The sequence below is a fragment of the Carcharodon carcharias genome, chromosome 14, assembly GCF_017639515.1.
Source record: "Carcharodon carcharias isolate sCarCar2 chromosome 14, sCarCar2.pri, whole genome shotgun sequence".
NCBI classification, from domain to species: domain Eukaryota; kingdom Metazoa; phylum Chordata; class Chondrichthyes; order Lamniformes; family Lamnidae; genus Carcharodon; species Carcharodon carcharias.
Window position 1 is genome coordinate 1,542,102 of NC_054480.1, and position 20,289 is coordinate 1,562,390.

Here is a 20,289-nt window from a genome sequence, read left to right on the forward strand (position 1 = left end):
GGCGTAAGGATATGAAACTAAGTCCTTTGCTGAGCACTGAACGTTCAGCATCGGAGAGGGGAAGGTCAGGGGGTATAGTGAATACACGGCTGGGGTTGGGACTGGAAGATGGGGTGGGGACGGAGGGACGGGCAGGGGTGGAGGGTCCTAGATGGGTGTTGGTGTCGATGAGTTGTTGGAGCTTGCGTTCCTTAGCACTTGAGAGAAAGAGAAAAAGTTTCTTGTTGAGGCGTCGGATGAGCCGAAGAATAAAATGAAACTGGGGGCACGCGCAGCTTTGAAAAAGGGTACAGCGGTGCTGCTGGAGGGAGAGGTCGAGTGTGTTCATATGCCGGCACATGGCACTGAGTATGGAAATTTTATTTCTAAAAAAAAATTTAATTTTTTTTTTTACATCTTTTATGCTCTCCCCACTCCCACTAGAGCTATACCTTGAGTGCCCTACCATCCATTCTTAATTAGCACGTTCGTTTAGATAATATCACCAACTTTAACTTTAACACCTATGTGTTCTTTTGTACTATTGTTGTTGACATCTTTTGATGATCTGCTTCTATCACTGCTTGTTTGTCCCTACAACCACACCCCCACTCCACCTCTCTCTCTTTCCGCCCCCCACACACACACCTTAAACCAGCTTATATTTCAACTCTTTCTTGGATTCGAACTCAGGTTCTGTCGAAGGGTCATGAGGACTCGAAACGTCAACTCTTTTCTTCTCCGCCGATGCTGCCAGACCTGCTGAGTTTTTCCAGGTAATTCTGTTTTTGTTTTTGTTTTGGATTTCCAGCATCCGCAGTTTTTTTGTTTTTATAAAAGTAAGGATGTTATGCTTCAGTTATACAGGACATTGGTGCGACCGCACCTCGAATACTGTGAGCAGTTTTGATCTTATTTAAGGAAGGATGTAAATGTATTGGAGACGTTTCAGAGGAGGTTTACTAGATTGATACCTGGAATGAGTGGGTTGTCTTATGAGGAAAGGTTGGACAGACTGGGCTTGTTTCCACTGGAGTTTAGAAGAGTGAGGGGTGATTTGATTGAAGTTTACAAGATCCTGAACGGCCTTGACAAGGTGAACGTGGAAAGGATGTTTCCTCTTGTGGGTGAGTCGAGAACTAGGGGGTCACTGTTTTAAAATTAGGGTCACCTTTTGGGACAGAGATGAGGAGAAACTTTTTCTGAGGGTTGTGTGACTTTGGAATTCTCTGCCTCAGAAGGTGGTGGAGATGGGGTCATTGAATATTTTTACAGCAGAGGGAGACAGATTCTTGTTAGGCAAGGGAATCAAATGTTATCGGGGTTAGATGGGAATGTGGAATTTGAAACACAAGCATGTCAGCCATGATTTTATTGAATGGTGGGGCAGGTTCGAGGGGCTGAATGGTCTACTCCTGTTCCTATTTCTTACGATAGAAAAGTACCGCTGAAACTGAAAGGAAGAATCTACAAGACAGTTATGAGACTGGTCTCATTATTTGGGTAGAAACTTGTGCAATATCAAGAAGAGAGGAACGATGGCTGGATATGAAATGCAGATGCTGAGCTGGATTTGTGGAGTCTAGTTATTATTTGAATGGCTATAAATTGAGAGAGAGGAATGTGCAATGAGACCTGGGTGTCCTCGTACACCAGTCGCTGAAGGTAAGCATGCAGGTGCAACAATCAGTAAAAGAAGGCAAATGGTATGTTGGCCTTCGTAGCCAGAGGATTCGAGTACAGGAACAGGGATGTCTTGCTGCAATTATACAGGGCCTTGGTGAGACCACACCTGGAATACTGTGTGCAGTTTTGGTCTCCTTATCTGAGGAAGGATGTTCTTGCTATAGAGGGAGTGCATCGATGATTTACCAGACTGATTCCTGGGATGGCGGGACTGACATTTGAGGAGAGATTGAGTCGGTTAGGATTATATTCGCTGGAGTTCAGAAGAATGAGGGGAGATCTAATAGAAACCTATAAAATTCTAACATAACTAGACAGGGTAGATGCAGGAAGGATGTTCCCGATGGTGGGGGAGTCCAAAACCAGGGGTCACAGTCTGAGGATACGGGGTAGACCATTTAGGACTGAGATGGGGAGAAATTTCTTCATCCAGAGAGTGGTGAGCCTGTGGAATTCACTACCACAGAAAGTAGTTGAGGCCAAAACATTGTATGTTTTCAAGAAGGAGTTAGATATAGTTCTTGAGGCGAAAGGGATCAAAGGATTTGGGGAGAAATCGGGAGCAGGCTATTGAGTTAGATGATCAGCCATGATCATAATGAGTGAGGGAGTATGCTTGAAGGGTCGAATGGCCTACTCCTGCTCCTAGTTTCTGTGTTTCTAACCAATAAGGAGAAAATCAGGAACCACCACAACAGGGGGTCGCTGAAGACTATCGGAGCATCGAAGAAAGTAGTTGAAAAGAGATTGAAATGGTATGATCATCTGTGCAGAGGGAGCAAGAGGAAATGTGGTGAGGCGAGTGAGATGGGACTGCCAGGAAGGAGAAGAGGAAGGCCCAAGACCAGATGGAAAGATGCGGTAGCAAGAGTCTTGAACGCAGTGGGATTGGAAGGGGACTGGCTGGCTGACTGACAGGAGCAGACAGAGAAAGGTGATCAACCAGCATTGTGGCGGCCCCAAGTAAAATGGAGGAGCTGGAAGAAGAACGACGAGAAGGTGCTATTTGCAAATGAACAAGAGAGGCCTCCCCAGTGTCCTAGTTCCACACCAAAATGGATCAACATGAAATTATTGCCTAAGCTTTATATTCCTACCGTAGAGGGTGAGGAGCTTCTTCATGGCCATCTGAACAGTCTCAAAGCCATGAGGGAGTAAACACACAACGGCATTATCCCCTGACAGCTGTCACTACTGCCATTCTGACCTTGGGCACTCAGTTACAACAGCTGGTGTCTGTTAGATGTAAATGAATTGGCGACTGTTTAGAAACATCAATGATAGTGAGCTTCACCTTCACTGTAACAGTGTTTTGATCAAAGTTTTCAAGATATTAAGGAGAACCTATAGACGGACTGGGTCAACTAGTTAAGAAGTCTAGGACTAGGGGATGTGGCTGAAAAATTGGAGGCAGATCTTTCAGGAATGAATTTAGAAAACACTTAAACATGCAAAGGCAGTTAGAAGTTTGGAACTCTCCTCTGCAAATTGCAATAGATACTATGTCAGTTAATTTTAAATCTAAAACAAAAATTGCTGGAAAACCTCAAGTCTGGCAGCATTTGTGGAGAGAAAGACAGAGTTAACATTTCGAGTCCGTATGACTCTTCTTCAGAACTAAAGAGAAGTAGAAATGTGAAATATATACTGTTTAAGGGGAATGGGACAGGTGAAGCTGGATAGAGGGCCAATGATAGGTGGAGGCAAAGGAGAGATTGTGAAAGATGTCATGGACTAAAGGTCAAAGATTGATGGTAGTGATACTGGCTAAGGGAGGTGCTAATCGTGACATTAAAAGTAGAAAGCAGGATGAGCAAGGTACAGATGGCCCCAGTGGGGGTGGGGTGGAGGGGAGGTGACAGTGTGGGAGAAAAGGTCGAAATAGGCTAAAAGGTGGGGATAAAACAATGAATGTAAATAAATTTTAAAAATAATAATAGAAATAGGTCAGGGAAAATATTAAAAATAAATAAAATTTATTTGAAAAAAGTGGATCAAAAAGGGTGGATGGAGGAGGGAGTTCATGGTCTGAAGTTGTTGATCTCAATGTTAAGTCCAGAAGGCTGTAAAGTGCCTAATCGGAAGATGAGGTGCTGTTCCTCCAGTTTGTGTTGAGCTTCACTGGAACAATGTAGCAGGCCAAGGACGGACATGTGGGCATGAGAGCAGGGTGGAGTGTTGAAATGGCAAGCGACAGGGAGGTTTGGGTCATGCTTGCGGATAGATCAAAGGCGTTCCGCAAAGTGGTCACCCAGTCTGCGTTTGGTCTCTCCAATGTAGAGGAAACGGCATTGGGAGCAACGAATACAGTAAACTAAATTGAGGGAAGTGCAAGTGAAATGCTGCTTCACTTGAAAGGAGTGTTTGGGGCTTTAGACAGTGAGGAGGGGGGAGTAAAGGGGCAGGTGTTGCACCTTCTGCAGTTGCATGGGAAGGTGCCATGGGAGGAGGCTGAGGTGTTGGGGGTGATGGAGGGGTGGACCAGGGTGTCCCGGAGGGAACGATCCCTACGGAATGCCGCTGGGGGTGGTGAAGGGAAGATGTGTTTGGTGGTGGCATCATGCTGGAGTTGGCGGAAATGACGGAGGATGATCCTTTGAATGGGAAGGCTGGTGGAGTGATAAGTGAGGACAAAGGGGGACCCTATCATGGTTCTGGAAGGGAAGAGAAGGTGTGAGGGCGGATGCGCGGGAGATGGGCTGGACACGGTTGAGGGCCCTGTCAACAACCGTGGGTGGAAAACCTCGGTTAAGGAAGAAGGAGGACATGTCAGAGGAATTGTTTTGGAAAGTGGCATCATCAGAACAGATGCGACAGAGGCTAAAGAACTGAGAGAATGGGATGGAGTCCTTACAGGAAGTGGGGTGTGAGGAGCTGTAGTCGAGGAAGCTTTGGGAGTTGATAGGCTTGTAATGAATATTGGTGGACAGTCTATCACCAGAAATTGAGACAATGAGGTCAAGGGAAGGAAGGGAAGTGTCAGTGATGGACCATGTGAAAGTGATGGAGGGGTGGAGATTGGAAGCAAAATTAATACACTTTTCGAGGTCCAGATGAGAGCATGAAGTGGCACCGAAACAATCATTGATGTACCGGAGAAAGAGTTGTGGGAGGGGGCCTGAGTAGGACTGGAACAAGGAATGTTCCACATACCCCATAAAGAGACAGGCATAGCTGGGGCCCATGCGGGTACCCATGGCCACACCTTTTATTTGAAGGAAGTGAGAGGAGTTTAAGGAGAAATTGTTCCATGAGAGAACAAGTTCAGCCAGGTGGAGGAGTGTGGTGATGGAAGGAGATTGTTCGGGCCTCTGTTCGAGGAAGAAGCGGAGAGCCTTCAGACCATCCTGGTGGGGGATGGAGGTGTAGAGGGATTGGGCGTCCATGGTAAAGAGGAGGCGGTTGGGGCCAGGGAACTGGAAATTGTTGATATGATGTAGGGCATCAGAGGAATCGTGGATGTAGGTTGGGAGAGAGAACAGAGTCAAGATAGGAAGAAATGAGTTCCGTGGGGCAGGAACAGGCTGACATGATCGGTCTACCAGGACAGTGCTGATTGTGGATTTTGGGGAAGAGGTAGAAGCGTGCCATCCGAGGTAGGGAGACTGAGGTTGGAAGCTGTGGAGGAAAGATCTCCAAAGGAGATGAGGTCAGTGATAGTCTTAGAAACAATTACTTGATGTTCGGTGGCGGGGTCATGGTCCAGGCGGAGGTAGGAGGAAGTGTCTGCGAGTTGGCGCTCAGCCTCTGCGAGGTAGGGATCGGTACACCAGACAGCAACAGCACCACCCTTGTCAGCAGGTTTGATAACAAAGTCAGGGTTGGACCTGAGAGAACGGAGTGCGACAAGTTCAAAAGGAGCCAGGTTAGAGCGGGTGAAAGGAGCAGAGAAGTTGAGACGGCCAACAGTTCTCAATGAAAAAAACAAGAGCAGGTAAGAGGCTAGAGAGAGGGGTCCAGGTGGAGGGAGAATATTGGAGGCAGGTGAATGAATCCATTGAACTGGGGGAGGACTCCTGCCCAACAAAGCGAGCACGGAGGTGAAGGCGGTGGAAGAAGAGTTCAGCACCGTGCCGAGCCCGAAATTAGTTGAGGTGAGGGCGTAAGGGTATGAAACTGATTCCATTGCTGAGCACTGAACGTTCAGCATCAGAGAGGGGAAGGTCAGGAGGTACAGTAAATACACAGCCGGGCCTGGGATTAGAAGACAGGATGGGGTCAGAGGGGATGAGAAGGGGTGGAGGGTCCTGGATGGGCATTGGTATCAATATTTTAAATCTAAGATTGATAGATTTCTGTTAACCAAAGGTATTATTGGATGTGGGGCAAAGACAGGTATATGGAGTTAAGCTACAAATCAGTTATGGTCTCAGAGTGGTGGAGCAGACTCGAGAGGCTAAATGGCCTCACCTGTTCCTATATTGGATAAAATAGCTGCAGTCCTGACCATTTATCTGAAATGCACATACAGAAATTAGCAGATGTGATTGAGAGGAGTTGGGAAGAGAGATTATTAGACCGAGGACAAATCAAATAGACACAATGAGCAGAAGTGTTTTGTGGAAATAGAGAAAGATAAAGAGAAGCAAAGGAGCTAATGAGAAGAAATATAGATTGGAAAATATGCAGATACACCCTTCAGAAAATCCAATCAAACATTTTAATATCTCTGTGATCAAGGATCAGGAAAATAAGAAAATAAAGAAGATGAACATTAGGAAAGGAAAAAGTCTGTGGTTACACCAATGGGGGGGGTGTGGCAGTGGAATCAAGGTTCTCCCAAAATGTGAATGAAAAGCAAGCTTTTAGAACTATTACCCAAATCCTAACCTAAGAAGGTATTTTTGTATCACCCGTGATATGTTCCTTAATGGGTGCAGTTTCAATTTTGCCCTCCATTTTAGTTATTTTTATGTATCTATATTACCACGTGTTTGTCAATTGTCAGCAATTTTTATACACTTTTTACTGATGTGGCTATTATACATGGTAGAGCTTATCAGTTGAGCACAGTTGCCTTTTTAGTTGCTCATATAGAATTATCAGTGGCCAGCTGCAGGTTTGCCTTTGCCCATCAATCCTAATTGAAAGTTTGTAGCGTTCCCTAATGTTTATGTGCATATTTCTCTTTAATCCTTTCACCTTCCTAGGGAAGCACTGCACACCCTCCCAAAGTCACTCATCAGACATCCACCACTTCTCCATTGTCCAGCCCGAATCAAACCAGCTCAGAACCAAGACCACTACCTGCTCCAACTCGACCCAAGGTCAACAGTGTGCTGAATCTGTTTGGTCAGTGGTTGTTCGATGCAGGACTAGTTCACTGCAGACTGCACAATGGCATGAACAGGGATGGCAGTATGACAGGTAAAGCTGCCAAAAATCTTTCACTTAATTCTTGCTTTCTACCTGCAAAAATATAAGATAAAATGTAGCTTAAAAATCATTTACAGTCTGTGTACTCTTAATTTAGTTTACAGTCCAGATTTATTAAACCCTAATCTAATTTAACATCAGTGTTTCCCTGATTTTGTTTTATTTTTATTTTTGCATTTTTTGCATGTTAATTGTCAAATTCATGGCTTTTACCTGGTTGCCAGTCTTTATATATGTAGTGCCCAGTCTTTCTCTCAAAACTTTAAATTTTAATTTTTAAAACAAAAACAGAAGAAAGCTGCTTATGACTGAAGCTAAAACAAAAACTAATCATCTTAAAGATATTATAACTACTGTCCTTTGATTTGTTTCCATTTTTATTTCTATTATCTTGCAGCATCTTTTATCCAAATTCTTCTTTCTTATAAATCTTGTAAGTAGGAAAAGTAGATTCTATTTTAATTGCAGTCAGCTGTTTTATGATTTTTGCCATAAGCCATCCCCTTTTCCTTATAATCGCTCCAGCTGTTTTTCTCTAACATCTGCCTCCTGTCATTGTTGCACTGTTTGGGGGTGATAACTTCATTCACCGTTCTGTGTTTCTCTTGAATGGGGGAGGAGTGTTGCCAAGCCTTGTAATCTGCTCTTCTGCAGGTGCTTGTTTATATCCCATCATGCTCATTTCTCCTGCTATTTTGTATCACGTCATAAACCTCTGAGACTGTGCACTAACCATTTTAAAACATTTGATATGTTTATCTTTTGGTTTGTTCTATTAAGTTCTTTATTTTCAATTTACTGTTCTGGGTTTTTTTGTCTGTAATGTAATGCATGAGTTAGTTCTGTTTGACAGTGTGGCAGTGAAAGAGTTGCTTCTCGCCAGCAACCCTTGTAACCTCTTCTTCACTCTAGGTATTACAACTCCAGCGGGACTGGATGTCCGACGGAAACCCTCCCAGATATCCACTGAAAATATGGTTGCCAATCCACTTTTCGATGCTAATGAATTCCCAGATAACTATGAAGCAGGGAGAGCTGAGGCCTGTGGAACACTCTGCCGAATCTTCTGCAGTAAAAAGACTGGGGAGGAGATCCTTCCGGTGTACCTGTCCAGGTGCTGTTTTTTTTTTTTGCCACTCAAATTCCATGCTACAACTGTAACAAACCATTGTTCTTTCCTTCCTTAGCTGTTGACAGTTTGAGCTCAAAATCCTTATGAAATTGGAAGCTAAATTTTAAGTGGAAAGCTGACGTGATTGAACCTGCTGCCAGTTTTACACTCCCGCCTAATTTTACACGCTAGTGAAGTTAATGAAATGTAGAACTGGATGTACTGTGAAACCAGCAGCCAACCAATTCTGGCTGGGTGGGGAAAAAGAGCTAAAGGGTTAGGTTAAAATTATCTCCTGATACCCACTGACACTTTTGGTCTTGATGTAAAGTAGTCACATGAAAATAATAGCATAGCTTCAGCGCAAAAAATCAAATGGTGCCCGGCACACTGATAGGCCATTCCTCTCACTGCTTGGAGTTTATACAATACCACCCCTACAAAAATCTGCATTTTGGATATGTTTCATGTTTTACGCTTCATACTGAATCCCTTCAGTGTTAGGACAGAGCGAGAGTCCTGCCTGCACTCTTCCAATGTCAAAAATAATGATAGAAAGATCACAACTCTGGGCATGTGTAGCTGAATTTAGTTTCTAGTCCAGCCATTCCATGACTTGAATTAAATGTTGGTGACAGTTATGAAAGGGAAATACAAAACTGAGCTGAGAATTAGGATAGAGCTGTAATGTTTAACCACGCTGATTATTTTTAATTCATTTGACCCTGAAGTCAAGTTTGAGTCAGTGTTCCTTCTAAGCTGTACAGGTTTGTGGCCACACAGCAATCAGAAACAAACAGATCATGCGTCATCTCCTTTAAGATGTACGCAAGAGCATCAATCTTAAAGAGACTGCTCAATGAAACAAGTGCAGAGCAAACAGAAGTTAGAGGGACCATTGGTTAAAATGGTATAAACTTGTACTATACAAATACTTCAACCAGACTCCTCAATACAGGGTCTAGATTGCCAAGTTATTGATTTAAATTTTACTACTCAAAGGAAAAATTAAAAATGGTGGGGATCCACAAGAAAATGCCTAATGGTGTTCTGCTTTGGATCTACTCATGTTCCCTGTTCATGCAACCAGTTTATCCAGAGAGCAGATGAACTATGCAGACTAACAAATGTCCCAGGCTTAACCCCAGTCTACACTGAGTTAACTAATTAAACTGAGCGTTAGACCTGCTACAGTCAGCCCCTACTTCCAGTGTAAGGAAGGGGAAAATCAAGTAGATTCTGCTCCTCATCACTATCTGCTGAGCCCGTGCTGGAAAGGCCCCTGTGTGGATGTTGAGGGAGGACAAGAAGCTGTGATATGCCCAGTCTTAATCAGAATATGTTATACTAATTATCAATCAATAAAAATCATGCTTACATGTTCTATACCTTACTTAATTATTAGCCCAGAAGTGTTTACAGCAAATATCTCTGGCTAAGTTGATGGATGTTCCACTTAAGCAGAGCTTTAATGTTTTGTATAATTAGTATATCTATGTCAATCGGAAGTTAAAATACTGGCAGGGTTTCTTAACATAGTTTAATCTGCTTCCTTTCTGAGCAGGGCTTCTGATTTATCGCTTAAACCTGTTCATGAATTGTCACTTTGTCTCCAAGACCTGTGTAAAATTTTGGTCCTTAGGCAGCAAATACTGCTATGCAGGGCAAGTGTAAAAGTCCATGTTACACTGCGACAAATCACTTGCCTTAAGCATAAGTAGAAAATGGCACTCATTTGACTCGCTTGTAATTGTTTTTTGATTTGTCTCATGTTTCACTGTAAATAAATCTGTTACTGCTATTTCTCCTCACCAAAGCCTGCTGAAGGAAAATGACACCAGAGTGCCATTTGAACACTGCCGTGCTGTTCCACAATAACGCACTGCCGGTTCAATCTCCCTCTCACTTCTGTCATGAATTCCTAATGTTAGATGTATTGTCCAGTGGAGCCCTGTCCATTCAGAGGGATGAATTTATACTTGGGTCATGGCCAGAGACTCACTAGTGACTGTTTCACTGTAGCTCTGAGAGCAGATTACTCTCTAGGCTAGGTGAACTTGAAAGGAATTTCCTGTTATTAAACTGCAGGGGACAGTTTTGTATACAGCTGTGCTGGGAAATTTTCTCTACATTTTTAAGTGGGCTGCATCAGCTGGAGACAGCTGTAATGACCACAGGGGTCTCTAATTTTAACCCTGGTCAATGCTGTGATTAAATAAGTGTGGATCAGTTGCACCAGGTTCTAAGTAATTCTGTGTTGGAGCAGCATAAAGCCTGCTCTGCAGTTTATGGCAAACATTAAATTTTAGGGTCACACTGTGGCTGCAGAATGAGGGCGGACAGATGCAGGTTTGAGTCCAGTTCTGAGCGTTTTTGGGTTGTCACCGTGATGATGAGCCAGGGGACAGCGACATTTCTTGATTGGCAGTTCAAATTGCAGTCGGAAACCTCCAAGAGCAAAGGTCAGCCAATTTGTTTGGAAGCTGTATTGTCTCTGTATACATGCTTCATGTCATGCTCAAACTCGGACTCTGGAAGGATTTTTGCAGTGGAGAAGAGATGATGAGTGTGTGGGGCAATTCTGTGCTGAAACTGTATAAATCTGATATGGTCTACAATACTATGGAAACAAATAACTTGAATAGAAATTATTAGATGCACAGATTAAGGCTGTCTGGTTTACACATGTGCAGTTTAGTTTTTGCAAATAAACTAATGGTTTTCCTCGTCCATGAAGTTTAATCAACTTTCATTTGACCCTGTTTCATGCAAGCTTGATCTAAAATCTCACCTAGTTTCCATTCTAAACATATTAAATATATTTTCATCAAAGATTTTTAGGGATCTGCAACATCTCCTTTATGCAGGAATTTACCTGTTTCATAGGTGTAGTTTGTATTTTGTACGAATGCAGGCATATGTTGGTGTGTGAGCTCATCCACGTATTGTCTCCTTGGGAAGAGAAGTTATTTCTCACCTTGGTTGAGACTCAAAATTTGCATCTGTCTTGTTCGGTTCTCTGATATACTCCATGTTAGTTTCAGTGTCCCTGTCTTTTAAAAAATTTTGAAATTCTGGATCATAAAATGATTTCTTCTCCGATGAAGCTAAGTTAATTTCTTTTATGTCTTAAATGTAAACCCTAGAATCCTTCTGTGGTTTTTTAAACCCATTCCAATTTCTTGAAGATGCAATTCTTAAATTTTACATTATTTCAATAACCTCACCAATGACCATGGTTAAATGCCCTCAGGGTGCATCCGAGTATTTGGTTAGCTCTGCTGATATCTGACTTTCGCAAGTGAAATATTCTGTGGTTGATAGCCGCACACAAATCCTCTCCTTTTTTCTATCCACCTTTACTAATGACCCCATTAAGGGGAGGTACTTGATTATGTCTCCAGGGAATAAGCTTACATTTACACTGGCCTTCTTCAAAGCAGGACCTCTTCACTGTAGATATCAATTGTAGAAATCAATTCTGATTTCCTTTTCCAATGTGCAGTACTTTAAAATTACCCAGATTTAAATCCATGTACCATTTCTTAGCCCATTTGGTTGAAAACTATCGGATGGGGATAAACCTATCTTCCTTATATAAAATAAAAACCGAAAATGCAGGAAGCAGCAATAGTTCTGGCAGCATCCACTTACCTGGTCTTATGGATTGGTGTGGTCAACAATTTATAGTTTTATTTTGGAAAGAATTAACAGTAAAATTTACAATGCATGGTTAGAATCCCTTTATTGTATCTATGCCAAATGATTTTTTTAAAACCAATAGCCAGCATGGATTTGTCATGGGCTAACTGAGATTTTTGATGAGGTAACAGAAAGAGTTAATGTGGTGAATGTTGACTTCTACAAGGCATTGATTGCCACAGGATTGTCAGCAAAGTTAAAGCCCATGGAATAAAAAGGATAGTGACTGCATGGACATGCAGTTTGCTGAGTGACAGAAACAGAAAGTAGCAGTGAGTAGTTTTGTTTTTGAATTAGAAGGAGGTCTGCAGAGGGCTCCCCAGGAGTCAATGTTAGAACCACTGCTTTTCTTGATGATTTAAAAATATAGGCTTGGGTGTGCAGATCGTATGTTCGTATGCAATTTGGAGATGACACAAAACTTTGAGGTGTTGTGAACAGTGAGGAGTAGAATGATAAACTCTGGGAGGCCATAGATAGGTTAAAACCTTGAAATATAGAAAAGTTACAGTCCATAGACTTGCAGATTACAGCATTTAAAAGGTACTTGGATCAGCACCTTAAATGAGTTGAGGGTTTCTGCCTCAAACACCAAACCAGGCAGCAAATTCCAAACACCCACCACCCTCTGGGTGAAAAGTTTTTCCTCATGTCCCCTCTAATCCTACAAATCACCTTAAATCTGTGCCCCCAATTATTGACCTCTCCGCTAGGAGAAACAAATTTTCTCTGTCTCCTCTGTCTAGGTTGGTGAAATGGGCGGACAAGTGGCAGATGAAATTTAATTCTGAGAAGTGTTCATTTGGTGGAGAGGCAATATAAAATAAAGAGTACAATTCTAAAGTAGGTGCAGGAGCAGAGGGCTCTGGGGTGTATGCACCAATCATTGAAGGCGGCAGGACAGATTGAGGAAGTGGTTAGTAAAGAATGCAGGATGCTGGTCTTTATAAATAGGGGCAGAGACTACAAAGATATGGAAGTTATGATAAACTGGTATAAAACACTGGTTTGTCCTCTGTTGGAGTATTCAGTTCTGGCACCACACTGTAGGAAGGGTGTGAAGGCATTAAGGGAGGATGTAGGAAAGATTTATAGTAATGGTTCCAGGGATGAGGAATTTCAGTTACGTGGATAGATTGGAGAAGCTGGGATAATAACAGAAAATGCTGGAAAAGCTCAGCAGGTCTGACAGCATCTGAGGAGAGAGGAACATTAACTCTGTTTCTCTCTCCACGGATGCTGTCAAACCTGCTGAGTTTTTCCAGCACTTTCTGTTTTTATTTCAGTTTTCCAGCATCTGCAGTATTTTGCTTTTATCTTGCAAGAAGCAGGGGCTGTTCTCCTTGGGGAAGAGAAGATTAAGAGATTTGATAGAGGTATTCAAAATCATGAAGGGTCTGGACAGAATAGATGAAGAAACACTTCTGTTACGGAAGGATCGAGAACCAGAGGACACCGACTTAAGGTGATTGGCAAAAGAAGCAAAGGTGATATGAGGAAAAATTACTTTACTCAGAGACTGATTGGGATCTGGAACGCATTGCCAGAGAATGTGGTGAAGACACGTTTAATCAAACTTTCAAAGGGAATTAGCTAACCATCTGAAGAGAGAAAAATTTGCAGGGCTACAGGGAAAAGACAAAGGAGTGGGATAGCTGAGTTTGTCTTGCAGAGAGCCAGCACGGGTACAATGGTGTGAATGGCTTCCTGTGTTGTAATCATTCTATGATTATGTATTGTTGATAAAGTGCAAATAATGAAAAATTGGGCTTGGGGAGCGAATGAACAGAAAACTAGCAGGGAAAGCAGTACAAAAACTTATCTGCCTGTGTTAACCATTCAGCCTTGGAACCTCTCCCTAACTGGTAAACATCTAATTGTTGCATGCAAATGCTTTACACTTTCACTCAGTTTGTAATTGGTGACAGTAAGTTGGTTGCCCTTGTAAGGGGAGACTTCCTATGAAAACATCTTGACGGTGGGCAGTGTAACCTATAGGGTTAGAGAGAATAGTTTGTGTTGCCCATTTTAACTGCTGTACCATTGCTAGCCATGCCTTCAGCTGCCTAGGCCCTAACATGACTCTCTATCCCTCTGCCTTCCTTTAAGGCACTTCTTTAAACCTACGTCTTTGACCAAGTTGTTAGTCACATGCTCTAATACCTGATTTTGTGGCTTGGTGTCATGCTTTGTTAACACTCTTGCAAAGCACCTTGGAATGTTTGACTTTGTTGAAGGTGCTATATAAATGACAGATGATGTTGCATCTCTGATACTATATTTTCTTAACTCTGGACCAAAAGAACTTGGTTATCAAGGTATTCACAATAACAGTTCCAGAGCTGTATTTCATTTCTTGTTTTTGTTAAGACAGAAACTAAATGGTTTTCAACAACTTTATTCTGTTGGTGCAATAGTTTCTCATATGGATTAAGTTAGCACAGGCAATATAGTGCAAGTCTTGCATCCTATACTAAACCCTAAATATACAACAATAAATTCTGATCTATATATTCTCTGCATCAATTGTAGGTGTCAAAACTTCAGAATCTTCCAGTCAGTCATCCTATTTCTTTAAAAATTTGTACTTTCATGGGATGTGGGCATCGCTGGCAAGGCCAGCATTTGTTGCCCATCCCTAATTGCACTTGAACTGAGTGGCTTGCTAGGCTATTTCAGAGGGCAGTTAAGAGTCAAGCACTTTACTGTGGATCTGAAGTCACGTGCAGGCCAGACCAGGTAAGGACAGCAGATTTCCTTCCCTAAAGGAACCAGATGGGTTTTACGACAACTGGTAGTTTCATGGTCACCGTTACAGGGACTAGCTTTCAATTCCAGATTTGATTAATTGAATTTAAATTCCACCAGCTGCCACAGTTTTTTTTTGAACCAGTGTCCCCAGAACTTTAGCCTGGCCCTCAGTGACCTTACCATTACACCATCATCTCCTCACAAATGAATACTTAAGTTGGGAATGTGAATTTCCAGTCTTAATGGTGGCTTGGGTCTGAAACACAGATATGTTGATCATTCTTACAGTATGCTCTTGCATTTGTTCTTAAATAGTGTAAATTGTAGAGCACCATGGAGATCTCAAAGCGCTCTGGCCCCTCCCTCCTGGGAATTTTCAGGTTATCTCCCCCAACCGCCAGTCCAATTTGTAATAAGTCAAGAGAGCACTCAGCACATACCCCTACCATGCTGTGTTAACTCAAAGTTATTACAATTACACAGCTCTTCCTTGAGGTTTTTGCCTACCTGGCTGATGCTCTGTAACTGCAAAGCTGAAAAATGAAATCTGATTATGGACTTCCATCTCACCAAGGAAGCTTCAGGCCAATCCACATCCAACAACCTGCTCTGAAAACTCTGCTAACATTTTGACAGATGTGATAAATTGTACTACAATGGCTGAGACAATCCAAAACATTCTAAAACAATCAAAAGCGTTCTAAACCAAATAGCCCACAACATTCTGAAAAAGAAAATCAATTCTCCCTATTTCCCAATGTTGATGGGTCCTTAAAAAAAATTCCAAGATCCCCATTTTCGCCAAAAACTAATCAGTTCTCTCTTGAGCCATACCTTATCTATGTACCAAGTTTTGTTGAAATCTGTCCATTAGTTTTCAAGATATGTTGCTTTACAGGAAAACAGACTTGCAAATGGGATTACCTTCAGTGGAGGTAATTATCTTCCTTATTTAGTGTTTAATATTTTGAACCTTAATTTTTAAAAACTCGCATGTAGAACTTGTAACAAATATCTCCTGGGAATCTAGCTAAGTAATATTCGCTGAATAGCTCTCATCTATTCCAACCATGATGCACAAACTATTGTTCCTAAATCCATGCTTATTTTATATGATTTCTGTACTGTTAAGGTGAACATTGGTAGCAACTCATATACCATCAGGACTGTAAAACAAAAACAAAAATACGTGGAAAAACTCAGCAGGTCTGGCAGCATCTGCGGAGAGAAACACAGTTAACGTTTTGAGTCCATATGACTCTTCATCAGAACTAAGTAAAAATAGAAGAGAGGTGAAATATAAGCTGGTTTAAGGGGGGGGGGTGGGGCAGGTAGAACTGGATAGAGGGCCAGTGATAGGTGGAGGTAGCCAAAAGATGTCATAGACAAAAGGACAAAGAGGTGTTGATAGTGGTGATATCTAAGGAATGTGCTAATTAAGGGTAGAAAGCAGGACGAGCAAGGTACAGATAGCCCTCGTGGGAGTGGGGTGAAGGGATCGAAATAAGCTAAAAGGTAGAGATAAAACAATGGATGGAAATACATTTAAAAATAATGGAAATAGTGGGAAAAGAAAAATCTATATAAATTATTGGAAAGGGTGTGGGGGGGATCGGAAAGGGGGTGGGGATGGAGGAGAGAGTTCATGATCTAAAGTTGTTGAACTCAGTATTCAGTCCGGAAGGCTGTAAAGAGCCTAGTCGGAGGATGAGGTGCTGTTCCTCCAGTTTGCGTTGAGCTTCACTGGAACAATGCAGCAGGCCAAGGATGGACATGTGGGCATGAGAGCAGGGTGGAGTGTTGAAATGGCAAACGACAGGGAGGTCTGGGTAATGCTTGCGGACAGACCGAAGGTGTTCTGCAAAGCGGTCACCCAGTCTGCGTTTGGTCTCTCCAATGTAGAGGAAACTGCATTGGGAGCAACAAATGCAGTAGACTAAATTGAGGGAAGTACAAGTGAAATGCTGCTTCACTTGAAAGGAGTGTTTGGGCCCTTGGACAGTGAGGAGAGGGAAGTAAAGGGGCAGGTGTTACACCTTCTGCTGTTGCATGGGAAGGTGCTGTGGGAGGGGGTTGAGGTGTAGGGGGTGATGGAGGTGTGGACCAGGGTGTCACAATCCCTGGAGGGAACAATCCCTGTGGAATGCCGCCGGGGGGCGGGGGAGTGGGGGGAGGTGAAGGGAAGATGTGTTTGGTAGTGGCATCGTGCTGGAGTTGGCGGAAATGGCGGAGGATGATCCTTTGAATGCGGAGGCTGGTGGGGTGATAAGTGAAGACTACAGCTCCTCACACCCCGCTTCCTGTAAGGACTCCATCCCATTCTCTCAGTTCCTTCGCCTTCGTCGCATCTGTTCTGATGATGCCACTTTCCAAAACAGCTCCTCTGACATGTCTTCCTTCTTCCTTAACCGAGGTTTTCAACCCACGGTGGTTGACAGGGCCCTCAACCGTGTCCGGCCCATCTCCCGCGTGTCCGCCCTCACACCTTCCTCTCCCTCCCAGAAACATGATAGGGTCCCGCTTGTCCTCACTTATCACCCCGCCAGCCTCCACATTCAAAGGATCATCCTCCGCCATTTCCGCCAACTCCAGCATGATGCCACCACCAAACACATCTTCCCCTCACCTCTTTTCCCCCCCCATCCCCGCGGCATTCCACAGGGATCGTTCCCCCCGTGACACCCTGGTCCACTCCTCCATCACCCACTACACCTCAACCCCCTCCCACGGCACCTTCCCATGCAACCGCAGAAGGTGCAACACCTGCCCCTTTACTTCCCCCCCTCCTCACCGTCCAAGAGCCCAAACACTCCTTTCAAGTGAAGCAGCATTTCACTTGTACTTCCCTCAATTTAGTCTACTGCATTCGCTGCTCCCAATGTGGTTTCCTCTACATTGGAGAGACCAAACGCACACTGGGTGACCGTTTTGCAGAACACCTTCGATTGTCCGCAAGCATGACCCAGACCTTCCTATCGCTTGCCATTTCAACACTCCACCCTGCTCTCATGCCCACATGTCCGTCCTTGGCCTGCTGCATTGTTCCAGTGAAGCTCAACGCAAACTGGAGGAACAGCACCTCATCTTCCAAGTAGGCACTTCAAAGCCTTCTGGACTGAATATTGTGTTCAACAATTTTAGACCATGAACTCTCTCCTCCATCCCCGCCCCCTTTCCGATCCCCCTTTTTTCCCCAATAATTTATATAGATTTTTCTTTTCCCACCTATTTCCATTATTTTTAAATGTATTTCCATCCATTGTTTTATCTCTACCTTTTAGCCTATTTCGATCTCTTTCCTTCACCCCACCCCACCCCACTAGGGCTACCTGTACCTTGCTTGTCCTACTTCTACCCTTAATTAGCACATTCCTTAGATAATATCACCACCTTCAAAACCTCTTTGTCCTTTTGTCTGTGACATCTTTTGGTTATCTCCACCTATCACTGGCCCTCTATCCAGCTCTACCTGTTCCCCCCCCCCCCTTAAACCAGCTTATATTTCATCTCTTTTCTAGTTTTACTTAGTTCTGTTGAAGAGTCATACAGACTCGAAACATTAACTGTGTTCCTCTCCGCAGATGCTGCCAGACCTGCTGAGTTTTTCCAGGTATTTTTATTTTTGTTTTGCATTTCCAGCATCTGCAGTTTTTTGGTTTTACCGTCAGGACTGTACCCGGCTGTAGATGCTGTTGCCTGCTCTCTAGTTTCTGGCCATGTCTCACTCCATACTTGGACATCGAGTTAATATGAATCATCCTGCAGTTCACTGGTGTAGATGCTATTCCTCCCTTTTCGTTGCTTCTTATCTTTATATTAAATAACTTTCAAAATCCTTTAGACCAAATTGAAAACCCAGTTTCAAATTTTTACATCCATTGAGTTTGTTGCGTGCTAGATTTTTAAATTATTTTTACTTGGTCACTTCTGTGCCAACGTTGCTGCAAGTGATAGTGATTTCTTTTAGGAAAGGAAGCTGGCCGAGGAAGGCACTCGTTTGTATCAAACTGCTACAAATTAAGCAGTTCAAGAAGGTGGAAACTAGGAATGGGCAGTAAATACCAGCCTTGCCAATGATGTCATACTCTGAGGGTAAATTTACAAAAAAATTTGAGAAAGCACTAGCCACAGACCCTGTGTTTGGTTACAGTAGCTGGAAATGGTGAGGGCAGCTTAATGAACAGTTAACATGAGTTGCTGAAGGTACTGAGCAAAGCTGCCACTTTAGACAGTGAGTGCCTCCAGAGACAGCAGGGCTCCTGTACTCTCCCTGTAATACTGCCAAAGATGTAGGAGTTATAGTCAAGAGAAGTTTCCTATGGCTTAAAAATAAATGTTTACACAAGGGAAAAGTGTTTGGGGTGGTGAATTTTGAAGCGCTGTAGAAAGTGCAGAAAAGATTTACAAAGATGTTAACCAGAATTGAGTGAGTGCAACTGTCAGGAAAGATTAAGCAAACTGAACTTTGATAGGGTGAATGTTCAGGAACTGTTTCCAGTTATGGCTGAATCCAGAGCAAGGGAACATAAATATTAAAAGCCACCAAGAGATCCAATAGGGAATTTGGGAAGAATTACTTTACATTAAGTAGTGAGAATGTGGAATTTGCTGTCATTGGGATGGTTGAAGCTGAGAGCATTGACTCACTTAAGGGGAGGTTTGATGATGGATATGAGGGGCAGGGTGTAGAGATGATTGGTGTGCAAGGAGGATTGTGTTGAGTATAAACACTTGCATAGACTATGGGAGAATGGCCTCTTTCTGTGCATCAGATTGAGTAACTGCTGAACAAGATAATGGACTGTAAAATCTTCTATAACAATGCAAAAAGGAAAAGATTAGCTAAAACAAACGAGGGCCCATTACAAGCTGAATCAGGAGAATTTATAATGGGAATTAAGAAAATGGCAGAAAACTAAGCAAGTACTTGTGTCGGTCCTCACAGAGGAAGATACTAAAAACACCTTCCAGATGTAATGTAGAATCAAGGGACTAGCGTAAATGTGGAACTGCAATATATTAACATTAGTAAAAAAAAATTAGAGAAAATAATCTGACCTAAAGTAGATAAATCCCCTGGACCTGATTATCTACATCCCATAGTGTTGAAAGAGGTGGCTGTAGAAATAGTGGATGCACTGATGATCTTTCAAAATTCTGCAGACTTTGGAATGGTTCCTGCAGATTGGAAGCAAATGTAACCCCACTATTTAAGAAAGGAGGGAGAGAGAAAACTGGGAATTATAGACCTGTTAGCCTGACATCAGTGGTTGGGGAAATGCTAGAATCTGTAATAAAGGATGTGATAACAGGACACTTAGAAAATAATGGTAAGATTGGGCAGAGTCAACATGGATTTGTGAAAGAGAAATCATGTTTAACAAACCTGTTGGAGTGTTTTGAGGATGTAACTAGCAGAATAGATGAGGGGGAACCAGCGGATGTGATATATTTAGATTTTCAGGAAGCTTTGGATAAGGTCCCACACAAGTTAGTCAACAAACTTGGAGCACATGGGATTGCAGGGAGGATATACTGGCATGGGTCGAGAGCTGGTTAATGAACAGAAAATGGAGAGTAGGAATAAATGGGTCACTTTCAGGTTGGCAGGTGGTGACTTGTGGGTACTGCAGGAATCAGTGCTTGGGCTCCAGCTATTCCCAATCTATGTCAATGATTTGGAT

General features: G+C 42.9%; 1 protein-coding gene across 10 annotated transcripts in view; it reads left to right on the forward strand.

Annotated features, from left to right (window-relative positions):
- The window catches only part of ralgapb (Ral GTPase activating protein non-catalytic subunit beta), a 146,293-nt gene that overhangs the window by 64,064 nt on the left and 61,940 nt on the right, over nt 1-20,289 (forward strand). For 7 of the 10 annotated variants that reach the window (XM_041204562.1, XM_041204570.1, XM_041204564.1 and 4 more), the window contains exons 9-11: nt 6,816-7,032; nt 7,439-7,474; nt 7,954-8,155. In XM_041204562.1, the coding sequence (XP_041060496.1) occupies nt 6,816-7,032; nt 7,439-7,474; nt 7,954-8,155 (455 nt within the window). The remainder of the gene's footprint in view (nt 1-6,815; nt 7,033-7,438; nt 7,475-7,953; nt 8,156-20,289) is intronic. The other 3 variants (XM_041204567.1, XM_041204569.1, XM_041204568.1) reach the window with 1 other exon arrangement.